This window comes from Onychostoma macrolepis, chromosome 18 (genome assembly GCF_012432095.1).
Source record: "Onychostoma macrolepis isolate SWU-2019 chromosome 18, ASM1243209v1, whole genome shotgun sequence".
Lineage (NCBI taxonomy): Eukaryota > Metazoa > Chordata > Actinopteri > Cypriniformes > Cyprinidae > Onychostoma > Onychostoma macrolepis.
This window is the reverse complement of record NC_081172.1, coordinates 18,021,395-18,045,712: the sequence shown is the minus strand read 5'-3', so window position 1 is coordinate 18,045,712 and position 24,318 is coordinate 18,021,395. Positions and strand designations below refer to the sequence as shown.

The 24,318-nt window shown below is 36.9% G+C and overlaps 1 protein-coding gene across 10 annotated transcripts in view; it reads left to right on the top strand.

The window, feature by feature from the left end:
- The window catches only part of lekr1 (leucine, glutamate and lysine rich 1), a 126,198-nt gene that overhangs the window by 81,175 nt on the left and 20,705 nt on the right, over nucleotides 1-24,318 (top strand). For all 10 annotated transcript variants that reach the window (XR_009267106.1, XR_009267105.1, XM_058752342.1 and 7 more), the window contains 3 exons: nucleotides 2,562-2,655; nucleotides 4,269-4,433; nucleotides 11,246-11,491. Coding sequence is in view for 8 of the 10 variants with exons in the window: in XM_058752342.1 (XP_058608325.1) it covers nucleotides 2,562-2,655; nucleotides 4,269-4,433; nucleotides 11,246-11,491 (505 nt within the window). In the remaining 2 variants the exon portion in view is untranslated. The remainder of the gene's footprint in view (nucleotides 1-2,561; nucleotides 2,656-4,268; nucleotides 4,434-11,245; nucleotides 11,492-24,318) is intronic.

Genomic DNA, 24,318 nt, shown 5'->3' with positions numbered 1-24,318 from the left:
AATACTTTTTTTCTCTTACATTTTATTCATACATACCGTTTTAAAGTTTGGGGTCAGTAAGATTTTTAAAATGTTTTTGAAGAATTCTAAAAATGCATAAACTATTGTAAAAAAACAAAAAACAAAAAAACAATATATATATATATACAGTGGGTACGGAAAGTATTCAGACCCCCTTAAATTTTTCACTCTTTGTTATATTGCAGCCATTTGCTAAAATCATTTAAGTTCTTTTTTTAATGTACACACAGCACCCCATATTGACAGAAAAACACAGAATTGTTGGCATTTTTGCAGATTTATTAAAAAAGAAAAACTGAAATATCACATGGTCCTAAGTATTCAGACCCTTTGCTCAGTATTTAGTAGAAGCACCCTTTTGATCTAATACAGCCATGAGTCTCTTTGGGAAAGATGCAACAAGTTTTTCACACCTGGATTTGGGGGTCCTCTGCCATTCCTCCTTGCAGATCCTCTCCAGTTCTGTCAGGTTGGATGGTAAACGCTGGTGGACAGCCATTTTTAGGTCTCTCCAGAGATGCTCAATTGGGTTTAAGTCAGGGCTCCGGCTGGGCCATTCAAGAACAGTCACGGAGTTGTTGTGAAGCCACTCCTTCGTTATTTTAGCTGTGTGCTTAGGGTCATTGTCTTGTTGGAAGGTAAACCTTCGGCCCAGTCTGAGGTCCTGAGCACTCTGGAGAAGGTTTTCGTCCAGGATATCCATGTACTTGGCCGCATTCATCTTTCCCTCGATTGCAACCAGTCGTCCTGTCCCTGCAGCTGAAAAACACCCCCACAGCATGATGCTGCCACCACCATGCTTCACTGTTGGGACTGTATTGGACAGGTGAAGAGCAGTGCCTGGTTTTCTACACACATACCGCTTAGAATTAAGGCCAAAAGGTTCTATCTTGGTCTCATCAGACCAGAGAATCTTATTCAGGTGTTTTTTAGCAAACTCCATGCGGGCTTTCATGTGTCTTGCACTGAGGAAAGGCTTCCGTCGGGCCACTCTGCCATAAAGCCCCGACTGGTGGAGGGCTGCAGTGATGGTTGACTTTCTACAACTTTCTCCCATCTCCCGACTTCATCTCTGGAGCTCAGCCACAGTGATCTTTGGTTTCTTCTTTACCTCTAAATATATGAGTGTCACAGAAAAGGGTCTGAATACTTTGGACCATGTGATATTTCAGTTTTTCTTTTTTAATAAATCTGCAAAAATGTCAACAATTCTGTGTTTTTCTGTCAATATGGGGTGCTGTGTGTACATTAATGAGGGAACAAAATGAACTTAAATGATTTTAGCAAATGGCTGCAATAGAAAAAAGTGAAAAATTTAAGGGGGTCTGAATACTTTTCGTACTAACTGTGTATATATATATATATATATATATAATTATGATTTAAAATAATTGTTTTCTATTTTAAAAGCTGAATTTTCAGCAGTCATTACTCCAGACTTCAGTGTCACATAATCCTTCAGAAATCATTCTAATATGCTGATTTGCTGCTCAAGAAACATTATTGGTTATTATCAGTGCCAAAAACAATAGTGCCCCTTACTATTTTTGTGCAAACTCAGATTTTTTTTAAATTAATTGATTGATTTTTGCAGGATTCTTTGATGAATAAAAAGTTCAAAAGAACAGCACTTCATAATGAAATAATTCATAATTTAAAAGTCTCTATTGTTACTTTTGATCAATTTCAAGTATTCTTGCTAAATAAAAGTATCACTTTCTTTAAAATAAAAATCTTACTAACCCCAAACATTTGCATGGTAGTGTATAATTTATTATCTCTTCTCACTGATTAAAAATAATTCTATCAAAGCTAATAGATAACAATTTACCAAAAAAATAAAAAATAAAATAAAAAAATAAAATACTCAGTTTTTTTACTTGCCACAGTTTTAGCAAGAAGCAGAACTTTTTTTTTTTTCTTTTTTTTCTGTCTGCCACCTACTTGACAGCTTATGTTTACTGTGAATGGTGGATTTGTTGTGAATGTCTTCAGCTAGGATTAGTAGTTCTTTCTGAATTACTCATTACTGTCTGACTCTGTTGACCGTGTTTCAGGGACCCTTCTCATTTCCTTTGTAATTTCTCTTTAGCCCTGAGGCTGCAGACTGACTGATTAGTCATAGTTTTATATAAGAATGTTTTATGACATGTGACAATTAACAAAAATAACAATTATGTTTCCATAACAACTGGATCATAAAATATTCTTGCTCATAAATGCGTCAGTAAATGTGTCACTGTGACTCTTTGAAATCTGCAGTTAAGACACCTTACAGTATGTGCCAATGGCCTAATATTTCTCCTCTGTGTTACCTGTAATATTGAACAGATCGATCATGTAGTGGTTTTAGAAAACTCATGTCCTGGCAGGTATGAAAGCATGAGTCAAGCTTTTGATGATGCTTACGTTTTACATTACGTTTGATAATTTGCTCAATGACGTTAAAGCATTCACTTATGCATTTATGTTATCCAATATGTTTAGTTGACTTATATAGTCTTCTGTTGGTGTATTTACTGTAGACTTTCTTTTCATAGGGAAGAGTTGAGGAGAACTCATGTGGGAGAATTGGAGAGACTGGAGGAGAGCTTTAGAACAAGGCTAAAAGCTGCAGAGGAGCAGAGTTCAAAGGTGAGGTCACAAAATACAAATAAAAACCTTTTAAATTGATGTGAGATGAAAATACAAATTGTCCCTCATAATGATTAGATTTATACTTGTTTTGATATTTTGTTATCTAATGCAATGGTTTTCATGGCTTTTTGCGCCAAATGTATTTAAATTCTTTATACTGTATTCCCTTTGAACACTGAAAAAAGACAAATATAGATTCGCTATCCCAAAGAACCAGCAGCACATTTTCTTTCTTTCCCTTCTGTCTGAAGTAGTTCTTTTTTTGTTTTTATTATTTGAAATACATTCATTTATATTTTTTGTGGGCTGAGGTCTGCCCTCAGCACGCTAGTATTAAGAGGAATGCCGTTTGATTTAGTGCAAATTATATTTAAGACCCGCCGGTTTCCTGCCGTTAACACAGACATGCATCCAAGTCTAGGTGGAAGTGGTCTCTTACTCTCAAACACTCACAAACAAAAATTCTCTCTTCATCACACACACTAAGATGCTCTCTCTCTCACCACCACACACACACACTGACACAAACCCTGCTGTGTTCTCTCACACGCACTCTGTCTGCACTCTGGTCTCTATGAAAAACATGGTGGCCTTGGTCATGCCCGACTTAAATACATGGCATGCCACCATCCCCTTCTTTGTTGTTTGTAATTGCTCTAACCATTTTATTCAACTTCTGACAGTTCAATATTTCACAACACACAGTTGGTGAAAAATCCTAGTCTTTGATATGACAGCATGCAGTCACAGAAAGACTGCACAAAGCTTTATTTGCATTTTCCTTCAACACAAGGCCTAAATGAACCAAAATGAAAAGAGATGAATGTAGCTCAATGCCATTTTGTCCTGTTAGCTGTTTTACTGTGTAATTTTTCAATGACAAATTAACATTGTTATGTAAGAATTCATTCAACATGAATAGCGCCAAGTGTGATGCAAGTGTGCAGGTGTTCAGGGGATTTGCATGGGGCTTATGTATTATGATGTCCTTTTTTATTTTTATTGTTCTTCTTTTGTGACTATTTTCTATTTTGTAGTATTACTTTAGTCTTATTTATATGTAATTATGGTATGTATGTATGTGTGTGAAAGCAAAGCAAATTTTAGCTAATAAAATAATATAGCTAATAATAGCTATAACAGCTATAATAATAATAATAATGTAACATAATAATATAGTAATACTAAATAAATATATATATATATATATATATATATATATATATATATAAAATTAGCTAAAATTTGCTTTTTATATTTTAATTTTAGTTAAAGTTTTAGTAGTTTTGTTATGCTTTAGTATTTCTATTTAGCTTTAATATACTGTTATTTCAGTTTAGTACTAATTTTTGTAGTAATTTAAGTACAGATAGGTTAACTTTCAGCATTATTTAATTAACAAAATCTATTTTTTAATAGTTTTAGGTTTAGTTAACAGTAACACTTTGTGTTATGTCTAAATTGTATAACATTTTCTGTAGTTAATAAACTCAGTAGACTGAATTTCAGTTCATGGGTTAAGTGCACAAATAATAATCTGATTCTTGGTAGATGTTTTTAAACTTTATTTGACCTCAGCCCTTATTTAACCCGTATTTGTGTGCATACAGATGGAGGCTTTTCTCCAGCAGAAACAGGCTGAGCAAGACAAACAGCTGAAACAGCAAGACATGGAGTTAAGAAGAGAAGCTGACATTGAACTGGACATCCAAAGACAAAAAAACCATGAGCTGATTAACAAATACCAGAGTGAAAAACAGCAACTACAAAACAAGGTACAAATGACTGACCATGTGACATCTACGTGTCTTGATCATGGACTGCTGCTTATCAGAGTAGTGAAGCAGTTTTGCTTTGAAATATTGCTAATATTTGAAAAACCTTTGCCAACCTTTGCCAGATCAGTGCTTTATAACCAAAATGCAGAGTCATTTTGTTATGCGACAAGAAAAAAACTTCCTATAAAATATCACAATTAATGTGTCAAAGTCGACAAGTCAGATTGTTCTTGGGGTGTCAAATGGTACAACCCCAAGAAAGCTTCATGCATATAAGAAAATATGTATTTTTGATTGGTTACTGTCATAAATCCGGTCTGTGGCCTTACCACCAGAGGTCGCCCTTCCATCATATTGACTCTCACACTGCACAGACTGTTTCACTATACCCTGGAATACATTTCCCATCATCCATTGCACTGATTTCACCCACAGCTATAACCAATCACACACCCTACATACTGTAAGCTATGGACTTCCTCTCTCTCGCTGCCGAGTATTGTATAGCATTTATCATTCTCCTAGCAATATCTACTCCACGGAGCCAGTTCTAGTTTTCATAGTCTAGTCATAGTCCTGCCTAGCCTGTTTTCCTGTGTTTAGATTCTTGCCTCTGTTTTTCGGATACCCTTTTGTCTCACCGCTCGGACTCTGTTTGCCCCTGCCTGGACTAGTGCTCACGTTATCGGATTACTTGTCAAGCCCTCTGGATATTGTTTGTCGATCGAAGACCCTCACCTGGCCTAGGAATACTCTTTGCCTTGCCTGTGTTGTGCCTGTCATATTATCTGACCCTTGCCCGTTTTGTGACCACGTTCTTGAATAAAAGCTTGCACATGGATCAGCACGTCTCACGTCTTGTTCGCCCCGTAACAGAAAACTTGGCCACACAAGGATCCAGCAGCTTTTCATGTGGATATTGGCCAGGTATGGACAATGCAAGACTGTTATTAACCCTCGAGCAGGGCTTGCGATCGCTTGAGGATTATGTACAAGAGTATTTAGATCTCGCATATTTTTCTGATCTGCCGGACTGTGTGCTCATAGACTTCTTTTGTGAAGGCATAAATCAGCTGCTCAAATCACAACTAATCCACGAGGGTCCCCATTCATCTCTCAGTCAGTTTATGGACTATGCTTTGTTGACTGTTGGTTTGGTGTTCACTGTGGGTGTTGCGGAGGAACACGACTCCGTGTCTGCTCGTGTAATGGCGGCCACGGAGCGAACTCACAAAATGATGGCGACAACAAAGTACTGTGTTGACACTGCCGTCGTTCCTGATCCTAAACATGTCGCAGTTGTTATTTCGGACTTCATTCATGCCGCGGCTGCCGCCTCAGAACCCGTTAACATCGCAGATGCTGTATCAGAGCCTGTGTATATCTCATATGATCTGCCAGAACCTCGCTATGTATCGTCTGATCTGCCAGAGTCCAGTCAAGTGACAGCTGATCTTCATGAATCCAGTCAAGTCACTGTTGATCGTCATGAGTCCAGTCAAGTCACAGTTGATCGTCATGAATCCAGTCAAGTCACAGTTGATTGTCATGAGTCCAGTCTTGTCACAGCTGATCTTCGCTAGTCCAGTCAAGTCAAGTCCAGTCAATTTCACTGATCTTCATGAGTCAAGCCACGTCTCAGCTGAACTTCCAGAGTCTCGTCACGTCTCAAGCTGAACTTCCAATGTCTCGTCACGTCTCAGCTGATCTTCCAGAGTCTCGTCACTTCTCAACTGATCTTCCAGAGTCACGTCATGTCTCAGCTGATCATCCAGAGTCTCGTCACGTCTCAGCTGATCTCCCAGAGTCTCGTCACGTCTCAGCTGATCTTCCAGAGTCTCGTCACGTCACAGCTGATCTCCCAGAGTCTCGTCACGTCTCAGCTGATCTTCCAGAGTCTCGTCACATCACAGCTGACTGCCTAGAGTCAAGTTGCGCCTCAGCTGTTCGTCCAGAGTCCGGTCACCTCCTATCTGTTGCACCCAGATCTCCGAGGTCAGTTCGTCAGAATTCCCGACTGACATCCAGCGTGGAGGACCCACCGCTGATGTCAGCACGCGAAGCTGGTATCACCAAACCCACTCACTCAAGCCCTCCTGTTCCTGAGCTAATTCCCCTGTCTGTAGCGCTTCCCACAATGGGGATCGCTTTATGGTGTACTTGGGCTGCATACACCACCACTGAAACTCTAGAGACGGCGACGCCCGCTGCAGTTTCTCCAGAGATGGCGGCTAATGCTGCAGAACCTCCCGAAGTGGTGGTGCTTGCTTCAGTTCCTTGCATGGTGCTGGCGCCCAGCAATGCACTTTCAGCCTGTCATGTCACAGTCGAAGGAACCGTTGCTGAACTCTCCCTGTTTCCTGATGGTACTACTGTAGAACCTCCAGAGGTGGCAGCATCTGCTGCAGAACCTCCAGAGGTGTCAGTGGTATCAACCTGTGAGCTCTCTGCCTGTCCTGTCATGGCTATGAAGGCCGTCTGTGAATCCTCGTCCTGTCCTGTCACGGCTATGGAGGCCATCTGTGAACTCTCGTCCTGTCCCGTCACGGCTATGGAGGCCGTCTGTGAACCTTCTACCTGTCCTGTCACGGCTACGGAAGCCACTTATGAACGTTTGTCCTGCTCTGAGCCGTCCGAGGAGGCTCTCTCTGAACTCTTGCCTTGTCCCGAACTGGCCACAGAGGCCATTTGTGAACTTTCGTCTGGCTGATTTTCAATCAGCTGAGGAGGCCAACTCTGAAATCTCGCCCTGTTCTGAACCAGCCATGGTGGCTGATTGTGACCTGTCTGTCCGTCTCGTTTCAACTAATTTGTCTGATTTCGAATTGTCTACCTTACCTGTCTCTGTCAAGGAATCTAAATCTGAGCTGTCTGTCTAAATGCTTCTGTTGAGTCTGAATTTGAACTGATCTGTTGGTCCTGATTTAGTCATTGAGTCTGTTGTTGAACCATCCATCTGTCCAATTTCTATTACTAGGTCTGAGTATGAATTGTCTGTCTGTCCAGTTTGTCACTGAAATGTCTACCAGTCCAGCTTCAGTTAATACAACTAATTTTGAATTGTCAATCCATCCCATGTCAGCCCATGAATCTGTTTGTGAACTACCTGCCAGTCCAGTTTCCCTCACTGAGTCTGATCTTGAACTTTCTGTCTTGCCAGTTTCTGTCACTGAACTATCTACTTCAGCCTCTGTCAGTGCCCTTGATTGTGAACTATCTGCCAATCCTATTCCAGCCAATGCATTTAATTATGAACAGTCCGTCTGTCCAGTTACAGTCAATGGACCCGATTTTGAACAGTCTGTCTACCCAGCTTCAGTCACTGAACTGTCTGCCTGTTCAGTTGTCACCAGAGAAACTCCTGATTAACTTTTTGTGTTCCCTGCCTTGGCCCTTGGGGCTATAAATGCTCTGTCTGTCTCGTGTGTCTCAGTGTTTTCTAGGTCCCAGTTCAGTTTCTTCTGCTCCATCTGCTCTGGCCTGGTGGTCTTCTGCTCCGTCTGCTCCGCCGTGGTGGTCTTCTGCTCCACCTGCTCTGCCCGTGGTGGTCTTCTGCTCCACCTTCTCTACATTTCCCATCATCCATTGCACTGATTTCATTCACAGCTGTAACCAATCACACACCCTATATAAGCCATGGACTTCCTCTCTCTTGCTGCCGAGTATTGTATAGCATTCATCACTCTCCTAGTGATAGCTACTCTACGGAGCCAGTTCTAGTTTTCATGCCTAGCCTGTTTTCCTGTGTTTAGATTCTTGCCTCTGTTTTTCGGATACCCTTTTGTCTTGCCATTCGGACTCTGTTTGCCCCTGCCTGGATTAGTGCTCACGTTATCGGATTACCCCTCTTGTCAAGCCCTCTGGATATTGTTTGTCGATCGAAGACCCTCGCCTGGACTAAGAATTTTCTATGCCTTGCCTGTGTTGTAACTGTCATGTTTTCTGACCCTTGCCCGTTTTGTGACCACGTCTTTGAATAAAGATTGCACATGGATCTGCACGTCTCACGTCTCGTTCACCCCGTGACAGTTACACCATATTTAGAGTGAAAATGGTATAATGTTTTTCATATGTAGCCAACATGAATACAATGATTGACATGGCACGTAAATATCCTTATTTGGCCATTTGATCTCAACTGGGTGAGTTCACATTTTCATATAATCCTAATGTAAAGACAAACATGTTTGACTTTCTTGGAGGGCTCGAACATGAGACTAGAATCGCTCTCAGTTTCCCACTGGACTAATTAACCCTCTGATGCATTAATTATTAAACCACAAAGGAAAATGTATTGTATCTTAGTTTCTCTTTACATTAAAACAAGAAGAATTATCAACAGTCAGAGAAAAGTTGTCATAAGACAAGATTTAATCCATTATTCATCTTACAGCACTTAATGCCCCCTCCCCCTCACTCACACACACACACACACACACACAGTCTCATGGAGCCCCCTGTGTCTATGTCCATGTCTCTCTCTGAGAGTGTTTGGTTTTTGGCTCACACCTCTCCTTTGTTCATGGCCATAAATGATGTCTGATTATTGTCTGTCCGGTGGAGCCTGATACTCAGTGTGTGCATGTGTTTGTGAGTTTGACCGGAGGAAGATTGGTGGAGGCAGGTCTACTGGTCCAGAAATGATGTTGAGAGGTTTTGTCTGCCTGCATGCCACAGATGAGGGGTTGCTGCCAAAATGGGCAGGAGATTTGGGAGCAAAGGGGTTCATGGCAAGTTGATGTGATGCCAAAATATCTTGATCTACTCTATATATACACTAGGGGTCAAAAGTTGGAATAATTACAATGTTTTAATGTTTTTGAAAGAAATTTCTTACTCTCACTATGGTTGCATTTATTTGATGAAAAATAAATTAAAACAGTAATATTGTTAAATATTAATACAATTTAAAATTGTCATGTTTTCTATTTGAATAAAATGTAATTGATTCCCGTGATGGTAAAACTGTACCATTACTCCAGTCTTCAGTGTCAAATAATTCTTCGGAAATCATTCTAATACAGTGATTTTGTGTTAATTATCAATTATTATTGGTGCTCTTATTATTTGCTATTACTAATAATATATTATTGGTATAATAATATTGGTGATTATTATTGGTGACATATACAGGTGCTGGTCATATAATTAGAATATCATCAAAAAGTTGATTTATTTCACTAATTCCATTCAAAAAGTGAAACTTGTATATTATATTCATTCATTACACACAGACTGATATATTTCAAATGTTTATTTCTTTTAATTTTGATGATTAGAGCTTACAGCTCATGAAAGTCAAAAATCAGTATCTCAAAATATTAGAATATTACTTAAGACCAATACAAAAAGGATTTTTAGAAATCTTGGCCAACTGAAAAGTATGAAAATGAAAAGTATGAGCATGTGCATCACTCAGTACTTAGTTGGGGCTCCTTTTGCCTGAATTACTGCAGCAATGCGGCGTGGCATGGAGTCGATCAGTCTGTGGCACTGCACAGGTGTTATGAGAGCCCAGGTTGCTCTGATAGTGGCCTTCAGCTCATCTGCATTGTTGGGTCTGGTGTCTCTCATCTTCCTCTTGACAATCTCCTCTTCTCTATGGGGTTCAGGTCAGGCGAGTTTGCTGGCCAATCAAGCACAGTAACACTATGGTCATTGAACCAGCTTTTGGTACCTTTGGCAGTGTGGGCAGGTGCCAAGTCCTGCTGGAAAATGAAATCAGCATCTCCATAAAGCTTGTCAACAGAAGGAAGCATGAAGTGCTCTAAAATGTCCTGGTAGATGGCTGCGTTGACTGTGGACTTCAGAAAACACAGTGGACCAACACCAGCAGATGACATGGCAGCCCAAATCATCACTGACTGTGGAAACTTCACACTGGACTTCAAGCAACATGGATTCTGTGCCTCTCCACTCTTCCTTCAGACTCTGGGACCTTGATTTCCAAATGAAATGTAAAATTTACTTTCATCTGAAAAGAGGACTTTGGACCACTGAGCAACAGTCCAGTTCTTTTTCTCTACAGCCCAGGTAAGATGCTTCTGACGTTGTCTCTGGTTCAGAAGGGGCTTGGTAGCCCTTTTCCTGAAGACGTTCTCAAGCTTGCGGTCATCCCTGTTGCTTGTGCACCTTTTCCTACCCAAATTCTTCCTTCCAGTCAACTTTGCATTTAATATGCTTTGATACAGCACTCTGTAAACAGCCACACCTTTCAGTAATGACCTTCTGTGACTTACCCTCTTTGTGGAGGGTGTCAATGTTCGTCTTCTGGATCATTATCAAGTCAGCAGTCTTCTCCATTATTGTGGTTTCAAAGAACAAGAGATACCCAGAATTTATACTGTAGGGATTGTCATTTATTCAAACTCAAATGTAAATATTCTAATATTTTGAGATACTGATTTTTGACTTTCATGAGCTGTAAGCTCTAATCATCAAAATTAAAAGAAATAAACATTTGAAATATATCAGTCTGTGTGTAATGAATGAATATAATATACAAGTTTCACTTTTTGAATGGAATTAGTGACATAAATCAACTTTTTGATGATATTCTAATTATATGACCAGCACCTGTATATGACAGTTTTCAGTTTGAAAAATTTCTCAGACACAAATTTTATTTATTTATTTATTATTTTTATTTATTTACCTTTTTTTGACAAAGATGATTTAAAAATGCAGGCAACTTCATTTAGTCATGGTCATCAGCACAAATGTTTTTTGGTGCCTCTGTGTGTGTGTTTTTCTTTTTTTTTTTCAAACTATATTTGCATGTCTATCTCTCCTTCTCTCTTTTGCTCTAGATTCCTGCTCTCATTCATTCAGCCACGCAGGAGCTCCATGAGGAGTTGGCAGTGCTGCAGGAGCACATTAAAGAGCAGGAGAAAGAGATGAAGCATGTTTGTGAGAGCGCCTCCCAGAGGCAGCATCAGCTCCTGGAAGAGCAGAGGACAGGAGAGGCACAGCTGCAGCAGAAGACACAGGAGCTGAATCAGGCTCAGAGTAACATACTGCAGCTCAAAGAAGAGAGGGCTACCCTACAGGAAGAGGTGAGGCACATATTTCCCCCCTGTCCACTTATAGGTGGGAGTTTCAGAAGGGTTATTGACACATACTGTAAATGGGCCATAGCCTGTCAGTGTAGAAATAGATTTAACAGACTGCACATGTATACAATTTCTGAGCACTTAATAGGAAGAACTAGCTACTATAAAAAAAAAATTCTGTATAGTCTTTAGTGTGGGTATGCATTGACAAAAACATGCTCATTTCATTTCAACATCAAACCAGGGTTCAAATCTAAGAAAATTAAATGACGTTTTACCTGTAAAAGGGAAAACTTGGCACAGAAAGTAAAATTTTACAATACATTTTGAAATCTTACTGTTAGTTGAAGGTATGCTTGAGGTTAGAAAGACTTTTATTTAGCAAAAGTGGCAATACAGAAATATTTGACAAAAATGTCCATTTCAGAAAAATGCTGTTCTTTTTTACCTTATATTTATCAATGAATCCTTAAAATGCACCACAGTTTTTACAAAATGATTAAACTAGACAGCCTTTTTCAACAGTAATAATTTAGCTGAGCACCAAACCTGGCATATTAAAACAATTTCTGAATAATCATGTGACTAATTACGTTGTAATTAGTAGTAATTAGAAGACTGGAGTAATGGCTGCTTAAAATCCAGCTTTGCAATCACAAGAATAAATTGTATTTTAATATATATTCAAACAGAAAGAGTTTTTTTTTTTTTTATTACTATTTGTAATAATATTTCACAATACTACAGTTTGTATTGTATTTTGATCAAATAAATGCAGCCTTTCTGAGCATAGGAAACTTTTTGAAAGGTAGTGTATATTTTTAACATGTAAAGGTAAATAAATTAAAACATTTTAACTGTATCATAAAAAGCTATAAATTAAACCCTGAAGTGTAGTAGATTTATAAATTACTTTAACCTAAATTAATAAATGCTTTAGTAAAATTAGTACATTTTAGTTCATGATACCTAATGCATTTATTAATGTTAACACAATGAACTTTGTAAAATGTTACCAAATGACCACAGGCAGAATGATTTGTATCAAGGAGGCAGAGTTCTACATTCCTCTTGGTGCACAGGAAAATATATATAGTGTGAGTCTTGGAGTTTTTAATATTTAATATATTTAATAGTTGGGCATGATTGTGTGTTTTTGACTTTGAGATATTAGGATTTTACTTGATAAACTAGGCTACATTGAAACAATTGATTTGGTTGTATTGATCTGGTTTTAAATGTTTTTTTACCGACCTCTAGAGGTAAAAAAGTAAAACGCAAGATCTCTGACAATTCAAATACTGCTTGCACAAAGCAAACAATTGGTAATGAAAGCTAGTAATAACAAAGGGTCATACTAACAAAACCATGACAAGTGTCCATCACTGATGTGCTGAGATAGCTGATAAACCTGTCATTTATATTACAGTGCAAAAATTAAGCAAGCAAAGATTCAGACAGGCAGTTTAGTAGCTCACTACTAAAGCACAGCAGAGGTGAGACATCAACAATCGTGACCAACATCAGGATTCATATTAACAACTGAAATGACTGGCACACAGACCTTACCCAGGTCAGAGAAGAGAACAAGAATAACTATCCAGAACCAAAAGAAGAAACAGCAGAGGTGACATGTGCCTGCGTGAGAGTGTGGGAGAGATGAGTGAATCATTCTAGTGAGAGAGCGAGTATTTGGGGCAGTACTCTGTTGACACGCATGCCTGAGTCTCCAGGGGGCAGTCTGTGGTTTCAGTCACGACACTCTTGTCAGTTCTCTCTCTCATATTCTCCCACTCCAAAAGCCCTTTCCTCCGCCCCTCAGGGTCCGCCATCCACCCCCACCCTCCTCTGCCCGCTCCTCTCTCTCTCCTCCATGTCTCGCCAGTTCATCTAGTTCAAGGTGCCGTGACGTGAATTTCACAGCTGACATATTCTTTTATGCCGGCCCCAGAGCGCAGCGTCTCTCCCGCTCTCATCTCCCTCCCCGTTTTCAAAGCAAATGGCTTTCTTTTGTGGGAAAGATTTCGCCGCATTTTAAGAATCCATTAAAGCTATCTAAGATCTGACTGTGATATAAAATCGATACCTAAGGGCATTTAACGCTTCACCTTTCATAAGAAGCACCTTCTTGATGTTCTTTTCCCTTGCTCCCCCTCTTGCACTCTCTTTTTCTCTCTGCCTTTTCATCTTGTCTTTGAACTGTGCCTGCTCTCTTCAGAGGCATGTGAGATATTTTCAGACTGTAGTTGATATTTATGAGGATTTATGAGGTTGCAGGTTGAAGAGCAAGTGGGAAGGACTACTGTATAGCTCTCTTCCTAAGTTAAATGTGCTGCCTACCTAGACAGTATTTTAAGACATCATAGATGCAGTCTTGACGCAAAAGCTGGTCTAAAATGCTCTCTTCAAAGAGACCTCATTTTTGTTAAATATAAAGGCAGCATAATTTTTTATCCTTAGCAAACAAGCTTATCCTAGTGATGAGGGAAACGATTTATTCAAGATGGCGGATTTTTTTTTTTCATGCAGTGTGTAACACAGCTCTAAGTGAATGAAAACATTCTGAAAGTGCACCGTATATAAAGTTATTGTCTCTCAAAAGAAAGAGTTGAAAGAGTTGAAACAAGTCATTTTTATAACTTTCCCAAGCCATTTTATGTTGACATCAACAAGAAACATTAGCATATTGCCCGGCCACTTGTTGGTCTTTTCGCATTGGTCTGAACAAAAATGCAAATTCATTCTTTGCCACTAGGTGACGCTTTTGGAGCGGTAAAAACGGATGTACGCAAAGCAGCACTGTACTCACAAACACTGCTTTATCAGGCATTACAGGCATGATGAAATGGAAATGAAATCAACCAATCGGACTAATTACCGCAGATTAGCGTCACGCAAAGGAGGGGTTTGGAAAAATGAATCGTTGAGCGAATCGTTTGGGAGTCGTTGAGCAAGTAAGGTAAAAATAAATGCATATTATAAGACAATTTAATTGTTTTTTGACCTTGCATGCGTTTCAACCTGTTGTCGGGGACTCCCAAAACCAGAAAAGGGGCACTTTAAGAAATGCGATTAAAATTAGATTAGATTTATTTTGTTGCCCAAAAGCTTCAATACAAAGAATTATATCTAATTAGAAAGTGAAAAATTCAGCTTAAAATTTCTGTGCTATGTATTTGTAGAGTTATTAGATTATTACATTGTTAGCCTAGCAGTATGCTAATATCACTTATTTTTTTGTATTGTTACAGAAATAATTAATATAATGTATATATATATATATATATATATATATATATATATATACAGGGCCGTTTCTAGCCAATTTGACGCCCTAGGCGAAGTCCCTATTGGCGCCCCTATATATATTCTTTTCAGACACCAGTTTCTTGTTACGTTCAAATTGGTTGTCATAGTAACGATAATAATTTGTGGAGATCGAGTTCCACAAATCTGAATGCATTATTTGTAAATTGACTTAAAGGGATAGTTCACCCAAAAATGAAAATTCTGTCATCATTTACTCACCTTCAAGTAGTTCCTAACCTGTATTAATGTCTTTGTTCTGCTGAACACAAAGGAAGATATTCTGAAGAATGTGGGAAACAGAGCCGTTCTGGGGCACAATTTACTTTCATAGTATTTTTTTTTTCCTATTATGGAAGTCAATGGTGCCCCAAAACAGCCTGGTTACAAACTTTCTTCAAAATATCTTCCTTTGTGTTCGGCAGAACAAAGAAATTCATACAGGTTTGGAACTACTTGAGGGTGAGTAAATGATGACAGAATTTTCCTTTTATGGGTGAACTATCCCTTTAAGATAAACATTTTGCACAATTTATTATGTAACAATCCCTAGTAGCTAAGACATTGCACATAATTTACACAGTAATAACACATAAATTATTTTGATTACATTTGGATACATGTTTATATACTATCAATGGCTACTTTTTGTCCTGATCTGTTTTTTGTTCAATTGTTTTGTTGTTGTTGCTTGAAACATTGATTTAAAGTGTCAGTTATTGCATTATTATTTCAGTCAAACCTATAAAACCCTTTGTTGCCCCAAACTACATATAAAAGCCTAATCAGTGGCATAAAAGTAATCAATACAGCTACTTAATCCTTTACTACTCATTAAGATGTGAACCTCCCCTTTAAATAATGTGACACTCTGCCCTCTATGTGTATGACACTTCTCCCATTAAGTGCTGTGTTAGAAGTGAATGAATTGTTCAGCATTTCGACATCTCCATAAGGATGTATTAAACTCAACAAAGCAGTTTAATAAAGGATGTATTGATCTCGTGAATTAGCGAATTTTACTATACCAATATTTTTTAATTGGCTGTTAAAGTTTATATAGGGATATTACATGACACGCTGATCCTTTAACAATGCATTGGCGCAAAAACGCACACCTTTTGGACAAATCTCGCAACACGATTTATCAACTGCCACAAATACTGCCTAAACAAAATACTGATTTTGTGCACTTTATTTACTGTACCAATATTTTAAATTTGAACTTAGCTTTATTGCATGGCAAAAAAAATAAAAAATAAATAAGTTTTACCTTGCCAAAGCACTGACAGAGCCCATTGATCTAATGGCATTGATGAGCGCTCCAAATGCAAGCATGCAACGATCAGGCAGCAATTGACAGCGCTCTGATCCAATGGCATACAGGCATCGTCAGACTGACAGTACTCTAGCCCAATGATGTTGGGGATCCAGTGGAGGCAGCAGTCATATTTCAGGGTGACCGTGCCACTCTTTATCACAACCCTGCTAAAATGTAGTACCAGTACGTGTGCTCACTGGCGCCCCTTCAGCTGGTGGCGCCCTAGGCAACCGCCTAGCTCGCCTATGCCTAGAAACAGTACTGTATATATATATACACACACACACACACACTCACTTTCATTAAAATGTTTGGGATCAGTGAGTCTTTTTTAAGAAATTATTACTTTTATTTGGGGAGTGTAAGTTAAATTGATCAAAGTGATAGTAAAGGCATTTATAATGTTACAAAATATTTTTATTTTAAATAAATGCTACTCTTTTGAACTTTCTTTTTATCAGTGAATCCTCAAAGTATTGTAGAACAAAAATATTAAACAACTGTTTCCATCATTGATGATAATCCGCTTGTTAAGTCCTGACAAGGAATTCCGTTTCCGGGTCCAAGATAATGGAGTTATCTGTTTTTGCAAATGAATTCTTCATATACTGTCTTTATGTTGTTTCTAAATTAATTTGAAGATTGAATTGCAATATAAAAGTATAGACCTATTATAAAACTTTAATGTTAGATGGGATTAATCGCGATTAATTTCGGGAATTTTTTAAAAATTAATTAGGTTTTTTCTTTTTATTGACAGCACATATATATACATTATATTTATGTATATAATGTTTATTTATCCTTTCTCCAACACACACACAGATGCATTATGTTTTTACTTTTTTTTTTTTTAAACCACACAAAAAAAGCAGTGCCATAAGCAAAGCATATTCGGAATAATTGGAACAGCAGTAACACTGGCATTTGTGGTTTCTAACAGAGTTTCTACCAATCAACTGGGTTACTACATTGAATATTTATTTTGTATTATATACACTAGCATTTAAAGGTTTGAGGTTGAAAATATTTCTTGTTTTAATATATTTTTTAATAGTTTCAGATTCACCAGAGTTCTATTTGTTTGATAAAAATGCAGTAAAAATTTATATTGTGTTTTTTTTTTTCATGGGGTCATGACATGAGAAATCAAATTTGCCTTGATCTTTTGGCATATCAGAGGACTTTGTACCATTAAAACATCCTGCAAATTTCATAGCTTAAATCAACCTCCTCATTATAAACAAATTATTCATTTAATCAAGCTCCAAAAACGGCTTGTTTGGATCTGAGTGTAAGATGATGTCACCCAGGCACAAACATTTACATAAACACTGCCTCCAGAGCAAGACATCCACGAAGAGCCTTCTTCTCACCATAGACCCTACCCACTGGTCGCATAACGGCTGACACTTGATTACGCTGGATCCAAGTGTCATGTCTTAATTTCAGCTGTCCAAAGAATGCTTTTGCTGAAGTGGTCTGGCTTTTTAGATGTTTTTTTTTTTTTTGGCAAAGTCTAATCTGACCTTGTTTGCACCTTGTTGTGAACCCTTTGTATTTGAAGTCTTATCTTGATTGTAGGCTTTGACAGTGACGAGCCTACCAAGAGTGTTCTTCTCTTGGCTGGATGTTGTGAAAGGAGGTTTTCTTTTCCATGGAGAGGATCGTCTGATCATCCACTACTGTTGTCCTCCGTGGACTTCAAAGCCTTTTTATGTTGCTGAGCTCACCAGTTCATTCTTTTTTTTTTTTTCAGAATGTACCAAACTGTTGATTTGGCCACTCCTAATGTTCCTGCTATCTCTCTGATGGATTTGTTTTGTTTTTGAAGTTTAACTTGTATGGAGAGCTCCTTTGACTGCATAATGTGAGTTCACAGCAACAGCTTCCAAATGCAAATGGCACACTTAGAACTTTGAACACTTAGAATCAACTCCAGAACTTTTACCTGCTTAATTGATGTAATATTACGGTAACACTTTACAATAAGGTGTCATTTATTAACATTAGTTAATGTATTAACTAACATGAACGAACAATGATCAACACATTTATTATAGTATTTATTAATCTTTGTTAATGTTAGTTAATAAAAATACAGTCGTTCATTGTTTATTCATGTTAGCTCACAGTGCATTAACTAATGTTAACAAGCACAACTTGTGATTTTAAAAATGCATTAGTAAATGCTGAAATTAACATGAACTACGATTAATAAATGCTGAAGAAGTACTGTTCAATCTTAGTTCATGTTAACTAATGTAGTTAACTAATGTTAAGTAATGAACCTTATTGTAAAGTGTTACCAATATTACCTTTACCTGCTTAATAATGAAGGAATAGCCCACATCTCTCCGTGAAACAGCTGTTGAGTCAATTGTCCAATTACTTATGATCCCTTGAAAAAGGGGGGAGGTACAAATTAAAGAGCTGTAATTCCTTAACCTTTCTTCCAATTTTGATGAGAATACCCTCAAATTAAAGATCAGAGTGTGCACTTTAAGCCCGTATTCATTATATAACTACAACTTGAATATGTTTTGGTCAACAGCTATAATAATAAAAATTGGGCCTGTGTCCAAATATATAAAAACAAAAAAAAGAACCTAGAGGAGGCATTGATGCTGTTTCCAATGCAATGATGTTTATTCATCATGCAAAAGTGGCTGATTTTCTGACAAGCATTAAAGGACCCACCCCTTAAAACAGGTAGTTTTAGACAGAGGGTCAGAATGAGGGTAGAAAATAATAATTTTTCCACATATTATAATACAAATAAAAATAAAATAAAAACTTTATTGACAGTATATAAGTACAACTCAAGGAACATATTAAAAAAAAAAAAAAAAAAAAAAAGGTCATGACCCCTTTAAAATAACTGTTCTGTTTTAATGTTAATAAAACTGATGTTTCAACTGCCATTATTCCCATCTTTAGTGTCACATGATTCTGCAGGAATCATTTTAATATGTTGAATATGTGCTCAAGAAACATTCTTATTATTATCAACGTTGAAAACAATTGTGCTGCTTAATATGTTTGTGGAAAACATGAAGCATTTCCTTCCATTTCCTTTCCTTCTATACTGATGGATAGAAACAACATTTGTTTGAAATAGAATTATTTTTGTGACAGGTCTACTATCACTTCTAATCAATTTGATTACCATAAATCAAGCCCAATCAATTGATTACCATAAACCATGAGACAGCTGCAGCTCATCCAGAACACTGCTGCCAGGATTCTGACTAGAACAAGAAAATCTGAGTATATCACACCAGTCCTCAGGTCCTTACACTGGCTTCCAGTTATATTTAGGATTGATTTTAAAGTACTTTTATTCGTTTATAAATCACTCAATGGCCTAGGACCTAAATACATTGACGATATGCTCACAGAATATAAACCTAACAGACCCCTCAGATCATTAGGATCGAGTCGGTTAGAAATACCAAGGGTTCACACAAAACAAGGGGAGTCCGCTTTTAGCTATTATGCCGCCCACAGTTGGAACCTGCTTCCAGAAGAGATCAGATGTGCTAAAACATCTCAAAACTCAAAACTCATCTGTTTAGCTGTGCATTTGTTGAATGAGCACTGTGCTACGTCCGAACTGATTGCACTGTATTTTATGTATAATCATTTTCTATTCTTAACTGTTTTAAATTCATTTTAAATCAATTTTTATATAATTTCCTTGTTATTATTATTATTTTAATTCCTTGTTTTTATTGTTGTGATTTTTTTTTTTTTTTTTAATGACTATTTCACTTCCTTTTATGTAAAGCACTTTGGATTACCACTGTGTATGAAATGTGCTATATAAATAACTAGCCTTGCCTAATGAAGTTTTGCTGAATAAGCGTATTATTAAAAAAGACCACTTTTGAAAGATATTATCTGCCATAAATTAGGAAATGGCTAACAGGAGTGAGCCGTTGGGAATTATTACAAACGTTATTGTTGTGAAATCTACATCTGAATGGTAATCTACATGGAATTCAAATCCCACACTGAAGCTTTAAACTGCTTAAATTGTTTTGATTCAGTCAGATTTATTGAACAGAAAATGTTTGTGTGGGTGTCACTGCATGTTTAACTTGCATCAAGACCATTTTTCCAACCTGTAGTGTTTAATTTGGTTTGTTAATTTATTAAAGCCCTTATATGGACCATGCTAACTTGCAAAACGCTGACCTCTTAGTCCTTGTCAATAAGATCATCATACTTAATTTCTCCTGAGTGAGCTGCACTGGGCCTTTGCTCAGTCTGTCTCACTCTGGTTAGATGCTGTGATATAAACTCTCTGCGGCTACATGTGTCAGACAAGGAGAGGAGTGAAGCAAAGGTCACTGTGTCTGCACAGATGCACATATAGTATTTGACCTTTACTGACACACTCATTCTAGTCTCTCCAGTGCAGTTAGAGAGTGTATGCCTTGTTAAGCAGTCGAGTCTGTGCAGCAGAGTGTATGTGTGGGTGGATGAGCTGCATGCATGGCTGGTGTGTGGGTATGTGTGCAGGGATAAAATTGGGTGTATGTTTTTGATTAGTGCTGGTTACACGTGAGCTACAGTCCAAACTGGGATTACCACCCACATTTATAGCATCCTAGCATTATAATAACCTTTAATATTTTGCCTGTCAAATTTAAAATCATATTTTTATGCAAGTATAAGTAGGAAATAATTGACAACAGACCATTTAATTACTGAAAATGAATGCACACTGAGATGGTAATGCGGCCATGACAGCAAGCAGATATATGATTCTTTGAAAGTTATGATAGTAAAGTGTAGTACAGTTTACCAGTGCTGTTTTATATATGGGTCATTCAGTAATATTTCTGCCCCGAGTTTTTAAAGTGGTTTTCCAAAATGAATTGTTAGAGGCTTTTCACAATACTTTGGTATGCCCATTTTAATGAATACAAATTATTATTGAATTTTAATCATTTTTAGCATAAAATAATATCTATCTATCTTAAAGCACCCTGGGGTACTTCAGGCAGTTTGTACTTAGAAAATTATTAACAAAATGTGCATAGTTTCTATGATCTTTGGCAATAATGTAAGCATTTATTTGTGTTCCTTTCTTGTGATTTTTTTTTTTGTTTGTTTTTTTCTAAACAATGCAAGATATTTTATATATTAAAAAAAAAGTTATGTCCCTCATTCTGAACACTAACAATTCTGTGCCCATACTGTATATAATTCTATTCTCCACACATATGAGACATCATTTACCAGAAATGACTTATTCAGGTCTCTTTAATAGTGGTGCAGAAAATGGGTAGTATTATCATAGTTTTCATTCATATTTTTGAGGCGTATTATGGTCAGGGAGGATACATGTCAAGCTTAACAACTCAACCTCGTCACATAAAATTAAGATGGAAAATTAGTATTTTTCAACATTTTATTTTAATCCATAAGTATATACAATGTATTTATTTTATTGCTGCCGTACATGGTCTGTTCTCCTACACTACATGAGGACCAGTGGCCATTTTGAGTGAAAAACCACAACCCCGTCACAAATATATAAATATTATATATATACAGTATATAAGGGGTGACCCCAAATAATCGATGCTTCGATAGGAGGAGCCTGATTCGACTATCAATCTTACAGTCAAATATTCACTGAGGTGAGCTGTTATGATCATGCCATTTTGGCTATAGACCTTTTTCCTGAATAACCGATGAGCGGCACCATGATGGATTCTAACTTCCGTTTGGGTGCTCTCGTGTTCCGGTCTCCATAGAAATCCGTTAAAACGGGATAAAAAAAAGATAGACTGAATTGAAACTTTTTCAATATAACTATATATAAAAATGTGCGGAGGGTTGCTGTGCTGTTGTTGGCTGCCACAGTAACGGCAGTATAAGCTAAGGAATTCCTTTAAAGTACTTGTTTTGCGTATCAGAAAATCTGTCTTGTCAGGCACTGTATATATGGCTTGCAGCGCTGAAGTTAAAATACTGAGTGTGAAATAATAATATATGTTAAAATAATGTTTGCTCTTATCATTCTGTGTACAAAATCCCATGAACTTCACCCCGATCGGGAGCTGCACTCATCTGTTTTCAGTGCAGCTAGCCTTGCGTCGCTTCATGTCATCTTCCCACTCATTGAACTATGACTGGTCCTTTACTGCAAAAAGACGGTCATTGCGACACTGTAAAGTGATGAAACCATGGCGCCACATGATTTTTTAAATTGACTTTCATAGGTTTCACATTATATTATCAGCTCTGAAAATATGTAAATGTGGCTAGAAACCGGAAATGTAAAGCACCGTTCTAATCGGGGGAGATTTCCGCGTTCAGAAAAAGTTCTATATGTGGGTGCTAGGGCCGTGCACAGACATTTTGAGGGGCAGTGGCCCAAACCAAAAAAGGGGGCACTAAGGGGTGGGTGCTTGTTAATGCAAATGATCCAGTTGTTACAAATATACACTACCAGTCAAAATGTTTTGAACAGTAAGAATTGTTATGTTTTTTTGTTTTTTTTTATATTTAAAATATTTATCAATATTTAAAACAGTTGAGTAGATTTTTTTTCAGGATTCTTTGATTAATAAAAATATCCAAAGATCAGCATTTATACACTATAACAATTCAACCATATATAGGAAAGAAATTATAGAAATTAATACTTTTATTTAGCAAGGATGATTTAAATTGATCAGAAGTGATGATAAAGACATTTATCATTTTACTAAAGATTTCTCTTTCAGATAAATGCTGTTCTTCTGAACTTTCTATTCAAAGAAACCTGAAAAAAATTACTCAGCTGTTATCAATATAATAATAATAATAAATGTTTTTTGAGCAGCAATTCAGAATTTTAGAATAATTTCTAAAGGATCACGTGACTGGAGTAATGATGCTAAAAATTCAGCTTTGAAATCACAGGAATAAATTACATTTTAAAATATATTCAAATAGAAAACAGTTATTTTAAATAATAAACATTTTTCAGAATTTTACTGTTTTTGCTGTACTTTGGATCAAATAAATGCAGGCTTGGTGAGCAGAAGAGACTACTTCTCCTTTGCCTCCAAAACTTTATTCTGTCATTAAAAATGGGATTGGGTTCAAATGTGTGCATTTTTCGCATCCATAGCAAGTATTTTGAGAGGTATTTTGATGCATCTGACTGTGTGCAAGGTTTGGATGATAAATACGAAAAAATGCATACGAACATTTTGGACTCAGTATCAGTGTTGGGTAAGTTACTTTCAAAAAGTAATTAATTACAGTTACTAATTACATCATCAATATTGTATTTAAATTACTTTACTGATTACTCTGTCTGAAAAGTAACTTAGTTACTCAATAAGTAACTTAATTATTCAAATCGCTAATTAGGCTACATCTTAAAATCCCTATAAACCTTAATAGAAATTAAACTGTTTATTCTTTCAATTTGAGTCAAACATAGAATAGTTTAGCCTTTTAGATTTAACACAACTTTAATACTAAAACATTTTTATAAAAAATGTTAACCTTCTTTGGTTAACAAATATAAATACTCTGCAAAATATCTGAATAACAAAAAAGCTTAAAAGTTAAACAATACATTTCAGTTTGGTAAGATGTTCAGAAAAAGCCCAACTAGTAAAATCCATACAGGTTTATGTAAAAATAACACGTTAACTAAATAAAATCTATAGATATACTAAAACAGTTCAAGCATATAACAAGGTTTAAACGTTAAACCTGCGCTAATGTGCGCTAACCTATATCCAAGTTGTACAGAGAGTGGAAGCTAAAGCGCGCTCTGCAGGACATGGAGGCACCAGGGCAATCACTTGCATTTTTTTTTTTTTCAGTGGAAACAACTTAAAATAGGCTACGCCGTCATTTTTTTTTTTTTTTTCTGATAAAGGTAAGAGTAATAGATCATTCGGAACTGTAAAGGGTCTACTTTTATTTGTGTGCACTCACAATATCAACAAAACGTTGTGCTTTTATTAAACAAAGAAAACATACATGATGCGCTTTCTGGCGTCTCGTCTTGAACACCTCTTTTTTTATAATCTTAATCATAATCAATAAAGATGCATTTCTCTCTAAAGGCGTGTATAATGAGGAGACTGCGAGTCAGGATCAGCAACTTCATCCTTGTGACAGGGACTCAGCAAACATTAGTTTATTAGTAAATAATTCAAATAGGTCCTTACTATTTCCT